At 33.0% G+C, this 14,455-nt stretch overlaps 1 protein-coding gene across 1 annotated transcript in view; it reads left to right on the top strand.

Moving 5' to 3' along the window:
• Positions 1-14,455, top strand: part of LOC132736006 (DNA polymerase subunit gamma-1-like) — an 88,002-nt gene that overhangs the window by 20,660 nt on the left and 52,887 nt on the right. The window contains exons 14-17 of the mRNA XM_060723050.1: positions 3,747-3,861; positions 5,721-5,860; positions 7,453-7,564; positions 11,357-11,474. Coding sequence (XP_060579033.1) covers positions 3,747-3,861; positions 5,721-5,860; positions 7,453-7,564; positions 11,357-11,474 — 485 coding nt within the window. The remainder of the gene's footprint in view (positions 1-3,746; positions 3,862-5,720; positions 5,861-7,452; positions 7,565-11,356; positions 11,475-14,455) is intronic.

The raw sequence follows: 14,455 nt of genomic DNA, 5'->3' as shown, positions 1-14,455 counted from the left end.
AAACAAACAACATATTTCAATTTGTTTTCTTTTAATGTCAATCGTTTATAAAGGGACTTTATACATGCGCTCTAAGTATAAGAAAGAGACAGAATATACTAATCTTATACCCTATAAAAATGTCTAAAATATCGTTCATTTGGAGCAAATATGCCTTTACGGTCATACTCTATTCTATTAATAATGAGTTCCAAAGATGTCTTCGGAAAATAGAATAAAAAATGAATTAACTCTTTTTTATTTCACATTAATATTGGAAAAATCATAATATTTTAACTAGATTTTACATAAATGTAGATATTTCTTTGAAGAAACCCATATGGTATAAAATAGGAAAGTTATATATATATAAGTTAAATTCGAATTTTGCGTGTATCAGATGCTACTGACGGTTGTGAGTGGTCCAACTTAATGTATTTAGTAATATTATTTAGTAAATGCAAGTGATTTTGACCCGTAGTCAGCTGACATACATGTATTAGTCTATGTTTACGTACCGAATTGTTGTGCCGCAATTCTGTCTACCAAGGATTTTTAGCACGAATTCGCTCGTTTCCTGATAGATATTTCATGAACGGGAAGGGCTAGAGACTTGGGGTTGGTCTCATTTTGAAGCTTAATATAAAAGTGAAATAGTGATAAAAGTTTTTTTTTAATTGTCTGGCCAATTGTTTTCACAACAGCACGGGAAATGAATCCCTTGCTCGTAGGCTCGAATCTGGAGTTTCCGGCCTTCTCTTAACTTATAGTATATTTTTAAAGGGGGTCATTATTTACATTTTTTTTGTTTTTTTGACACTTTTAAGATGAACACTGGTTTTTTTTATCAATCTGGTCATATTTTTTCTTCCCAGGTCCGATACTCGTGCCTGTGCTTGTTATATGGTTTGTAAGCGAACAGCATGGATCATGATCAGACTGCGCGGAGGTGCAGGCTGGTCAGGAGCCATGCTGGTCGCAAACCCACTATGTTGGTTTTGTCATGACGCGGCTCAATTATGTCAATTTGCCGACAAGAAGCACATAAAAAATCGACAGATTGGAACCCAGGCTAATCTATGAGAAAAATTAATCCGCTTTCCGTAAAAAAACCGCAATAACTAAAACAACAACAAAAAGCTACATTTTAAAGTGAATTAGTTCATGTAAATTACAACAAAAACAGCGTGGGGCGTTTCAACTTAAAAGCAGTGCGCTTAATATAACTTTACGAAAATATGTCAAAACATCAATTCATTATTTCAAAACTTTAGCAATAGTAAATCTATAAGATTAATTATATATATTTATTTCAAACAACGAGAAGGAACAGAACTTGTTTGAAATCTTGTGTGTACTGAATTCCTCGGAAAATGGGTAAAAATGTGCGCACACTTCATACTACAAAAAGTACATCGGGTGCCGTTTAAGTAAATCATATGTACAAATCATTGGTTTTATCATGATAGCTAGTACTTTAAACACAATTTTGGCGTTTCTAAAAAAAGCAGCTACAATTGTTTCTAACGCGCAAAAATCCTTTCATAAAGGCCAATAAAGCCCTAGAAATGCTTTTATTTTGTAAAGCTTTTTATTTATATTTTTTTATTTTTTATTTTTCTTTATTATTTTTATTTCCATTATCATTAACCTGAACTAACGTTTGCTTCTGTTAATTTTTGTCAATCAAGAACGGTGTTAATGATTTTAGTAATTTGTATGAAAGTCACAATTTTGCTACAGTAACAATTTTAATACTTTCACATTCACAACTACTTTCTTTAGAAATACAGGCAAAACAAAAATGTAAGTCTGCACAAACTGCATGATATATTAACAAGTTTGCTTCTTTAAAAAGAAGCATGCGAGAGGTCAATTTGCTGCTGTGATAGATTTGTGTAATTCGAAAATATTTGGGGATATTTTTTGCATTAAAAGACACAATGAATGGTTATTAATTACAATTATTTAACAAAATAGACTATTATTATATAGTGTCATAATGAAAGTTTGTTTTACACTTCATTTTTTAAAAATGTTTTGAAAGATTATATGCCGGAGATACTTTAAGCGATACTTTTTCTACAAAGAAAATAATTTGTGTTATGCCATCAAACTAAATTTAAAATAAATGATAAACACATGTACGCAAAAATGGATGCCGCCAGCAATAGGTCTGAACACTGTGAAGAGGTCTCGTGACCTCTCCAGTTATGTATTTCAATTCTTTTTAAGACTTGAAAAAATATAGTACCCGAACTGTATTTACAATGCCGGGAGTAGGGGATTTTTTAGAATACTACATGAAATATATGTATAAATACCTTTAAACAATTAATATAATTCTGAAAAAAAAAACACTAAAAAATAACTATACATGACGCTTAAATAGAAATATTTCATTAAGATTACAAATTGGAACAGAATACAAAACAGCGTGTTCCGTTTCAATTAAAAACGAAATAAACAAAAAAATCAAAACAGCAATTTATTATTTCGATGCATTGGCAATGGTATATCTATACTATACATGTATATTATTTTTTTTGTTTCAAACAACTAGAAAAACAAGGGACTAGTTATTCGCTTGTTCATATATTCGAGTCTGTACCGTATTTCTCGGAAATACTATGAAAAATGGCTATACTCGAATGCTTTCAGGTTATTATTTTTTTTAGTTTTTATATACTGTGGGTAGCTTATATAGTCACGGGTACTCTGCACCTTATCTCGTTAAAATCAGTTGGAATGTGCGTATTCCTTACTTGGTGTAACTACTTTCAATCCGTATTAACTCCGATGTTATTATAGATAATAGCCGTGACATTCCGATTGATCGCCACACGATACACTTGAAAAGCCCGGTGCTATTTATATTTTAATTTACTATTTAAGTACTATTAACATACTTTTTGGCGTTTCTTAAAAATGCTTTTGATTTTTAGTTTTCTGTTTTAATTTCCAAAAGTGGCTGATCGGTTGTTTCCATCTTTTGCGTCTGTTAATTTTTGGCAATTTAGTTGTGATAGTTATTTAGTATTTTGTATAAAAGTCAAATACTACTTTGTTGACATTTTTGGTTAATAATTTTACATTCACCGCTTCAAGTCATAAGCGGCTGCTTGCTTTGAAAAAGTTATTTTAAAGGTTATAAAACCCGTGTTCAGAAACTTGATTAGACTGAGACATAATGTGCCTTTAGCATTCAGTACAGACCCGGCATTAATGGTGGAAACGCGTAGCGTGATTTAGTATTTTAAGGGTTGAATCGAGTGCAGAAAATATATGCTGTATTTCTCACTAAATGTGTTCTTTTAATGACATTATAAAATATTTATCCATTTTCTAATAATCATGTAAATTTATCCGTTTGATAATAGTCATGTAAATTCCATCAGTACTTTAAGTACTTTGATTTCATATGTGACGTCAAAACGCGCACTGGCTAGACTGTGTCTCGTAAGAATTATTGTCTACGACAAAGGCTGCGACGTCGTAGAAACACAACGTCTGCGACACGTTTCATAAAACAGTCGTACGACGTTGTCGCAGACGTACGGCACCGACAAAAAATTGTCGTAGACTACGACACGTTGATAAAACGGCCCCCAGGATCCCTGCTGTTCGCTTACCAACCCTATTACAAGTAGAGAAACTGATAGCGAACAGCATGGATCCTGATCAGACTGCCCGGATGGTCTGGATCCATGCTGGTCGCAAAAGCATTATGTTGGTTTTGTTGTGACACGGCTCATTTATGTATACAGTGAAAGCTCTATGTTTAACAAGCTGGAAGAAATTGCCAAACAAGAGGAACCCTGCACTCCAGTGCTGGGCTGCCGGATCAGCAAGGCCTTAGAACCAGAAAATGTCAGCGAAGATGTAAGTGAAGTAGAATTGTTTTAGAGGTTTAATCTTGTTACAATAGCCCATGATAAGCCAGCTGACAGTACTGGATTATTGCTTCCTTACACATTGAACTGCTAATGTAGTATCAAGAAATCACCTCAGATCGACACTTTTTTCCATAGTTTGCTCATGTTTACAAAGTGTACAGAATTTATTGTGTATAATATAGTTTCAAAATCGATTTGAAATATTACAGACAATGCTAAAAAAATCAATTTTACATTGTGATTCATGCGATTCGCAATTATTGATAGTTATACATATGATTACAGAAAGATAGCAGTCAGTATTCTGAATGCATAGCAATTTGGTATCGTTTTTATATATTCTGAATTGTACTGAGAATTGTTTTGTCTTAATCACTAACCTGGCAATACACAGCCAACAATTGTACCATAGATTATCAAGAAAAATTCATTACAAGTTAAAAAGGTTTTTATGCTCTCTCCATGTAATGGCCGGGGCATATAGTGTTACCCTGTTCCGTCATTCCTTCCTTCCATCCCTCTGTCCTTCCATTATTCTGTCATTCCATCATCATTAGTTTCAGTTCATTATCTTAAGAACAGTTTCACACATTCAACTCAAATTTGACATATGGATATGTCATGAGAAAATACAGGTCAAGTTCGGATTTGGTCATGGTTCGATGATTTTTTGCAGAGTTATGCCCCTTATACTTTGAAAACAATATGAAATTTTCAGTTTCCGTTCATTAACTCCCCAACGGTACAACACATTCAACTCAAACTTGACACATGGATGTGTCAAAGGTATGCGCAGGTCAAGTTCAAATTTAGTCATGGTTCGATGATTTTTGGCAGAGTTATGCCCCTTTCACTTTGAAAATAATATGAAATTTTCTGTTTCAGTTTATTATCTCCCCAACGGTACAACACATTCAACTCAATTTGACATATGGATATGTTTTTGGAATGCCCAGGCCAAGTTCGAATTTGGTCATGGTTCAATGATTTTTGGAGGAGTAATGCCCCTTTCACTTTGAAAATAATATGATCTTTACAGTTTCTGTTCATTATCTACCCAACAGTGTTACATATTCAACTCAAATTTGACATATGGATATGTCAAAGAAATGGACAGGTCTAGTTGGAATTTGGTCATGGTTTGATGATTTTTTGACAGAGTTATGTCCCTTTCACTTTGAAAAATAATATAGATACATCTTAGGAATAAGCAGTTTAAGTTTGAATTTGGTCGTGGTTCAATGATTTTGGACAAACTTATCTTTCCTGAATGTTGGAAAAATTTTGAACTTTCAGTTTCAGCACTCATACTTTTAGCCATTATTTTGGCTACAAATATGCAATATGCTATTTTTAAAAGGTTAAGACTGAATAATTTCAGTGCCTTGAACATTGTATGAAAATGGTTTGTGTTAACATTGAAAAGTTTTAAGGGCTTTGAACTTAAAATGAAAAAACTAAATATTATAACATTTGAAATTTTGGCTGCATGCCGGGGCATCCGTGGCTTGATGACACATTTCTAGTTTCATTATTAAATTATTAAATTGCAATTAAAAAATCAGCCAAAAACCATATAGAGCCTCTTCAGGCTATACTGAGGAGGTATTGGGCTGCTTTTGTTGATGATAAGGTGACAGAAATAGTATGAAATTTCATAGAAAACATTGTGTTGTGACAATGTAAAGTGTTTTCTTTACATTTATATAAGTAAGAGTATATAAGCAAACAAGAATCCTTATTGACTCGTTCGATATAAAAATACCCAACAAATTGAATTATTTCTTCATGCAGGAAATAAATTATGATGTTAATTAAACATTGTCTGGGATGTTTTATTTTCAGTTTATGACAAGTCGTATAAATTGGGTCGTACAGAGTTCAGCAGTGGATTATCTCCACTTGATGCTATCATGTATGAGTTGGTTGTTTGAAGAGTACAATATCAAAGGACGGTTTTCTATCAGTATTCATGATGAAGTCAGGTAAGTCCAGTTATACTGGCATACAAGAATCCTTAAAATGAATGCAAAAACATTGAATGGTCATTGTTTTGATATACATATATATATATATTTATTCTTATCGTGAAAGGAATTTAAAAAGATCCATGTTTAATCAAAATGAATTTAAAAAGATTCATAATTAATAATATTTATCATGACAGTAATGGGTTACCCATGACCAATAAGTTAAGGTTATTGACTTTGAAACACTTGTCTCTCATATCATTAAGTTTAAATTTATAAGGTACTTTGTCCGTCTTCCAAGGTGTCCAATAAGCTTATAGAATGCCACTGGTTCAACTCAGTGTGTGAAAGAGCATCAGATGTATTCCACTACCAGCATAGAAAAAAAAGTTGCCATATGACATTTATTGTGTTTAAGCTGACTAAAAAACCAAAGTAAATGAAATGATGACTGTCACCAGATAAGCTCAATAAGGAGAGCAGCTGATTTGTAATCCAGGAGTTATTGGTTCAATCCTCGGGCAAAGCTAAATTTCTCTATGCTTTGACAATTGACCTTGATCATTGAGTCTGATAGTCATTTGTCTATCACTGCTGATTCAGAAATCATGGGATAAGTAGTTGATTATGTGGGGAGAAATTTTAATTACTGGTTAGTTGTCCAGGAAAGCTGATTAGGTGGATTGACTGTCAAGATATGACCAAAAAATGTATTCTAACACTATCGGAATTTTTTCCATATAAACAAAGAAGGCCCGAAGCATGCATTATTCTACAACAATGCACTCGCCGTTCTTATTATCTCCCTGTGTATTTTCACATTGACGGCGCCATTTTGTTTGAAAAATCTGATAAACAAAACAATTTTTTGTCGAATTTTGTTGTGAAAACTATCTAGAATGAAAGAAAATGGTCTAACTAAGAAAATGAATCCGAACACTAATATCTTTAATTCAGTCGTTAACACTGTACAGACGTTTAAAGTGTTGTTTACGTGACGTCACAATGTAGCGCCAAACAGCACATGCAAAACAATCAAATCAAGTACGCTATTTTAATGTCGCAAACGAGTCAAGTTTTACATATATTTCACTTTTAATAATTTGTATTTCGCTTGGAAAATTATAGACTGAAATAAAATAAATAAAGAAAGTTTTATCAATGTTTTCAAAATTCGTTATTCTCAAAATGTTTCTACACACGGTAGATTTAACGACAGTTTTTTTCAACCCACTGGAACGGCCATTAAAGAACGTTTCTATTGGAAACTCTGAGGCGAAAACAAATTTAACCACCAAAAATAAAGTCCAACTTTATAATAATAATTATATTTTTTCTTGACGTGTTAGAATGGAAATAGATATCAATTCTTCGTGCATTATTGTATAATAATGCACGTTTTTCGTTCAAATGCTTTGTAATTAATCACTCAGGCCTAATGGCCTTCGTGATTATATTACTACGCATTTGAACTCAAACCGTGCATTATTCTAGAACAATGCACTCAGAATTGATATCTATTTCCTAATTAAAACAACATAAATACTATTAAATTGCATTAGTTAAGACTGGATGAGTAATTTGCAGAATATAATTTTTTGTTCCAGATACCTGGTGGCTGAGGAGGATTGTTACAGAGCAGCTCTAGCTCTACAGATCACCAATCTACTAACGCGTTCAATATTTGCATACAAACTTGGTCTTAAGGATCTGCCTTTAGTAAGCATGTATTATGATTTGTCTATTCATTTTTATCTTTTACTTCATTTTAGCAGTTTAGATTAATGTTTTGTTTTTTAGCTCACCTGTCACAAAGTGACAGGGTGTGCTTTTGTGATCGCTTTTCGTCCTGCGTCCGGCCATCGTCCGTCTGTCCGTCGTCCGTAAACTTTTACTTTAAATGACATCTCCTCATAAACCACTAGGCCAATTTCATCCAAACCTTACAGGAATGTTCCTTTGGTGGTCACCTTTAAAAATTGTTCAAAGAATTTAATTCCATGCAGAACTCTGGTTGCCATGGTAACCCAAAGAAAAAACTTAAAACATCTTCTTTTAAAAAACCCAAAGAGTTAGAGCTTAGATATTTGGCATGAAACATCTTCTAGTGAGTGTCTACCATGTTTGTTCAAATAAAAGCCCTGGGGTCAAAATTGGCCCCGCCCCAGGGGGTCATTGATTTTCCCTATATGCATATAGTAAAACCTTAAAAAATCTTCTTTTAAAGAACACAAAGAGCTAGATCTAAGATATTTAGCATGAAACATCTTCTAATGGTTGTCTACCAAGTTTGTTCAAATAAAAGCCCTTGGGTCAAAATTGGCTCCGCCCCAGGGGTCATTGATTTTCCCTATATGCATATAGTAAAAACTTAAAAAATCTTCTTTTAAAAAACCCAAAGAGCTAGAGCTAAGCTATTAAGCATGAAACATCTTCTAGTGGGTGTCTACCAAGTTTGTTCATATAAAAGTCCTGGGGACAAAATTGGCCCCGCCCCCAGGGGGTCATTGATTTTCCCTATATGCATTTAGTAAAAACTTTAAAATCTTCTTTTAAAGAACCCAAAGAGCTAGAGTTTAGCTATTAAACACGAAACCTCTTCTAGTAGGTGTCTACCAAGTTTGTTCAAATAAAAGCCATGGGGGGGTCAAAATTGACCCTGCGCCAGGGGGTCATTGTTTTTGCTTTTATGTATATAGTTAAAACTTAAAAAATCTTCTTTTAAAAAATCTTAAGAGCTAGAGCTTAGATATTTAGCATGAAACATCTTCTAATGGGATGTCTACCATTTTTGTTAAATTAAGGGCCCCTGGGTTAAAATTGGCCCCGCCCCGGGGATCATTGATTTTTCTTATATGTATATAGTAAAAACTTAAAAAATCTTCTGTTCAAAAACCCAAAGAGCTAGAGTTTAGATATTAAGCATGAATTATCTTCTAGTGAGTGTCTACCAAGTTTGTTAAAATAAAAGCCCTGGGGACAAAATTGGCCCGCCTAGAAGGGGGGTCATTGTTTTTCACTATACATGTATATGTATAGTAAAAACTTAAAAATTTTCTTAGAGCTAGAGCTTAGATATTTATCATGAAACATCTTCAAATGGGTGTCTGCCAAGTTTGTTCAATTAAAAGCCCCTGGGTTAAAATTGGCCCCGCCCCTGGGGCCTATATACAGGTGAGCGATTTCAGGGCCATCATGGCCCTCTTATTTTGCTTGTGTTTATGATCGCACCATTACAGTGGAGGTGATATGGTGACTTTCCAGCTTTACTGGTGGAGGAAAACCTCAGGTTCATAAAATAATATTAAAAACCTTTTCATAAACGTAAATATATTAAACATGGGCACGTTTTAAGACTATTTTCAAAGGAATCAAATGAAAAATAAATTATTTACAAGCAAAAGTTAGGGGTAAAAATTCTCAAACTCTTAAAAAAAGACGGAAATCCAGGTAGGGGGTTAGGTTTTCGTGGTATAGCTTTAAAATTCTTTGTTGGATATTATTGAAACATACATCAATGTTTACAGAATATCCATACGCACATTTTAAGCCTAATTTTGTCAAGATACTATGCCGTTTGATAGAATTACGTCCAAGAAACCGATGTAAAAAACGAAAAATAGGCGAAGATTATGATACAGGGGTAGCATATTTCAAATTATTCACCCCATTCATAAAATAATATTGAAAAACTTTTCATATTTAGTAAATATATTAAACATTGGCACTTTTTAAGACTATTTTTAAAAGAATCGAATGATCAATAAATTATTTACATGCAAAAATTAGGGGTAAAAAATCTAAAACTTTTCAAAAATGACGGAAGTCCGGGTAGAGGGGTAGGTTTTCGGGTATAGCTTTAAAATTCTTTGTTGGATATTATTGAAACATACATCAATGTTTACAGAATATCCATACGCACATTTTAAGCATAATTTAGTTAAGATTGGATGCCATCTGATAGAATTGCGTTCAAGAAACAGATGTAAAAAAACAAAAAAATAGGTGAAAAATTATTTATCATGTTGATTAAGGGCTGTTAGCCGCCTCTTTCATAGAAAGAGACATTTCCAGTCTACGCCACAAGGAGGCAGCCCTATCGTAGACCACTCTCATACATTGTTTATGCCATCCCCATAACAATCTTTCACTTTATTACTTTCGAAAGCTCTGTTCTGGCATATGCACACAGGTGCAAGCCTTCCCATGAGCTATCTTCAATATTTTAGTTTCCGAATGTTAGGTTATTGCATAGACAGACACATACTCACTGTTTCTGCCATCCCTATTACAATCTTTCACTTTATTATGTCCGAAAGCTTTGTTCCGGCATATGCACACCGGTGCAAGCCTTCACATGTGCTATCTTCATTATTTAAGTTTCCGAATGTTAGGTTATTGCATAGACAGACAAATTCTCACTGTTTCTGCCATCCCTAGAACAATCTTTCACTTTATTATGTCTGAAAGCTCTGTTCCGGCATATGCACACTGGTGCAAGCCTTCCCATGAGCTATCTTCATTACATTACATTCATTACATTTTATAACGCCTTTTCTCCCGATAATACATGTCGTTCTATCATAATGGCTATTTTCATACAGAGGTCCGAGTCAGGCACAGAGAAGGCTAAGGGCTTCTTAGAGCCCTAAAAAGATCGTGAAGAAGCTCAGGTGCTCCTCTGTGTATTATTTCAGGCAAAAACGGGCACCTCTATAAGCTTGTTGGATAGCTTCCTCATATGAAAGAATCCAAACTCCCTGTCCGGATTCGAACCCACAGCTGTAAGGGGCAAGTGGTTTGAAGTTAATGACCTATACAACTCTGCCAAGGACGCCCCCTTTATATTAATGTTATTTAAATGTAAACACACAGATACTTGTTCTGATCATGTGATGAAAGAATCTGACAATTATTGATGTTTCATCGAAACATTTACAAATAATATTACACTTACTTTATGATATTTTCTAAACCTGGTTTCGTTTTATGCTACACGAAAGGTGAGCATATGATTAGCATTTAGTCGCCCCTTTGTCTGTCCATCCATTCGCTTTTCTTGTACAGGACATAACTCAGAAACAACAAAAGGTATCAACATGATACTTTGTAGGTATATAGATCTCATTGTGTAGATGAGCAGTGCTAAAGAACCGTAACTCTGCCTTGCCCAATTTTGGAATTATTGCCCTTTGTTAATTTTTTTACTTTGCTTAAACTATAAGAGATATCAACATGAAACTTTGTAGGTAGATAGATCTTATTGGGTAACCCTAACTCTGCCTTGCCAAAGTTTGGAATTATTGCACTCTGAACTTTGTCTAGGACATAGCTCTAAAACTACAAAAGTATACTTTTCTGTATCCAAAACCTATTCAGAGACATCACCCGGTTCAACCGGCTTGTGTTTAAAATGGCAACTCATGTCATCTTCTATGTGTGATACACATACATTTTAATATTTGATGTTGTTATAACATAAAAGTTATTTATAGAATGTTGCGTTTTCAGACTGTGGCTTTCTTCAGTGCTGTTGATATTGACCAGTGTCTACGGAAGGAAGTAAACCTAGATTGTGTCACACCATCAAACCCACATGGACTTGAAAAGGGCTATGATATACCACAAGGTAAATTCTTAAGCCAAATTATAGTTCAAGGTCATGAAGGGATTATAGTTATTTACTTATGTTGGTACCTGTGCCATTTACCTTTTTATATGTGGCACTACAAAAAAAACACATAAACTTTAAAACAGAACACACTGAGAAAAACAGAAAACAAGAGCAAATTAAGTGCAAATTGCTTGTATGTATCATTTTGACTTCTTATCTTGGCATTCAAATTCCCACTAACTAAAAAACAAAACGAAACAACAACAAAAAAAATCAATCAACCAAAAGAGACAATATTGTTGGAGCCTTCACCATCCACCATGAATAGTATATATTTGAAAGAAACAGGACTGGTAAACTTAAAACAGTATTGTTAAAAGCTAATAATTAATTATTATTTGGTTACCTCCCTTGAAGCAGTTGTTTAAAAGTGAAGAGCTTCTACATTGATGAAATATAGTAAACTGACCCTACAGGATATGAATTAATTTATGACTATAGGAAATCACTTGAATCAAATAAAAAATTTATAGAAATTCAATATATGTATTGTCAGAGATTAATATATAGAGGATATTAAATGAGTGTAGTTTAATACCAAATTTATTGTACGAGTTTAATAAAATCATATTATGCGAGCATAATATTGTTTTATTCAACAAGTTCAATAAATTTAGTATTGAATCTACATGAATATAATATTCTTTTTATCACATATATAAAATAAGAACAGTAAACTGTTACAATGAGTAATTTTTCAACGACGCGCCTATAGTGTAACGCTAACATTAGCGCGCTTTAACACTATGTTTATATATAGCGCAAATGACTTCACGTCAAAGTGTTATTACACTAGTGTAATATCGTTTCTATTAAATGGCTTTATAACACTCCTGCGCTCTTGTGTACATCATGTACACTTTATTATGCACACCATGTACATGTTTATTATATAAATTTGTCAGATTATGGTACTCTAAACAGGAAAATAGATGTTAGTTTGTTTCATTATTTCAGGATTTAAGCTAAGTAGGAAAATTCATGTTAAATTTGTTAATAATTTGGCAGGTTTAGGAATAGATCAAATAATTGGAGAGCATATCCATAATGTGTGTTAGTAGTGTTGATCCTCAATAAGCTATATGACTGAAAAGAAAATATCTTCGGGAGATTCAACATTTCTAATGACTTGACAAGCCAGGACAACAATCTTTTCTTTTATTATTCTTTATTATTTTTCAGTTTTGATAGCTCGAGACCGGTTCCTCTATTCAAATGTTTAAATAAATAAATTTTAGCTGAGACAATGTTCAATAGATTCAATAAATGGCAGTAAATGCTAGTTAGATTGTTAGGGCTGCAACAACTCCAGATACCATGACTATGTTGAATTATTCAAGTATGACCTTGACCTTTAATTGACTTTGACAGTCAAGGACAGATTATTGAAATTTGCTTGCCACACCTTTGTTTTTATGTTATTGATTATTTACAGATTTGATTCATACTTGGACAAAGACCATATGTGACAAAACTGATTTGTTGAAAAATACTTAGATGACCTTGACCTTTGATTGACCTTTACTGCCAAATTATTGAATTTTTTTAATTTTCATTATTGTCATAATTTTGTTATTTATTTATGGATTTGATTTTTTCTTAGACAAGAGCACTTATGACAAAATAAACATGATGATTAATTCAATTGTGACCTTCACTTTGCAATGGCCTTGGCTGTCAAGGTCAAATATGAAATTTGAATTTTATTTTTTACCAGAAAATTATGTTTTGTAGGAGTAGTCTTTACTATGATAATTATTCTTTCTCTGGTGTGTTTGACTTTAGAAAAAAAAAGAGTAGAGTGTGACCTTGGCTTGGCATTTTCTCTTATATGAAAGTTTGTTTGTTGGTGAAAGGGAGTTGATTGAATATATAGGAGGAAATTTCTATTGAATTTGAGTCAAAGATTTTAGGCTGAAAGTTGCCAATGCTTATATGATCTTTGTTGTATATTTTCTATATTAGTAAAAAGGTGTTGCATATAATGAGGGAGGGACTTATTTACTAAAAAAAGTATGTAAAATAGTAAATATTAAATAGGTATCAACAAGAAACTTTGTAGGTAGGTAGATTTAATTGATTAGAAGTGCAATTTAAAAGAACTGTTACTCAGCCTTGCCTAATTTTGGAGTTATTGCCCTTTATTCATTTCTACACTTTTAACTTTGCCTGGGACATAACTCAGTAACAACAAGATGTGTCAACAAGAAACCTTATAGGTAGACGGATCTCATTTAGTAGAAGTGCAATGCATGAGAACCTAAACTCTGCCTTGTCCAATTTTGGAGATATTGCCCTTTGTTCATTTTTACTCTTTGAACTTTGTCTAGGACATAACTCTGAAACCACAAAAATATCCACAACAAATTTAGTAGGTAGATAGATCTCATTTAGTAGAAGTGCAGTGCAAAAGAACTGTAACTCTGACTTGCCTAATTTTGGAGTTAATGCGCTTTGTTTTCATTTTTACACTGTGAATTTGGTCCAGCACATAACTCTAAAACTACAAGAGATATCAACAAGAAGTCCGAAACCTATTAAGGGAGACTGGCTCTTGTAATAAACTCTTTCAGAGAACATCATTCAGTTTGATTGTGAAGTCTGATATGTGTTGTATCCAATATTATTCTTGCTCTACAGTTTTGAAATTTAACTGTGTAATTTTAGAGTTTCTTACTGCAATTTCCCTCAAATATTGCAACAATAGTCTAAATGGGGAAGATTTTATTAATAAAAGAACAGTTCCCTAACTTGAAAATTTGAAGTTTTAGTAAATCTTTCTTTTATTTATAAAGACTGATGACCATTTCAAATTCATATGCAGCCTATTAGAAATAATAAACAATTTCTATTTATTTTAAAATTGTTTTCAACCAAGTTTGATACACCCTGAAAAGATAATAAAAATTTATATGAAGCAATGAATGTACATTTTA

This window comes from Ruditapes philippinarum, unplaced genomic scaffold, assembly GCF_026571515.1.
Source record: "Ruditapes philippinarum isolate M1 unplaced genomic scaffold, ASM2657151v2 ctg2294_1_1_1_1, whole genome shotgun sequence".
Classification (NCBI taxonomy): Eukaryota; Metazoa; Mollusca; class Bivalvia; order Venerida; family Veneridae; genus Ruditapes; species Ruditapes philippinarum.
Note: the sequence above shows the minus strand (reverse complement) of the source record. Positions and strands in the feature narration are given on the sequence as shown.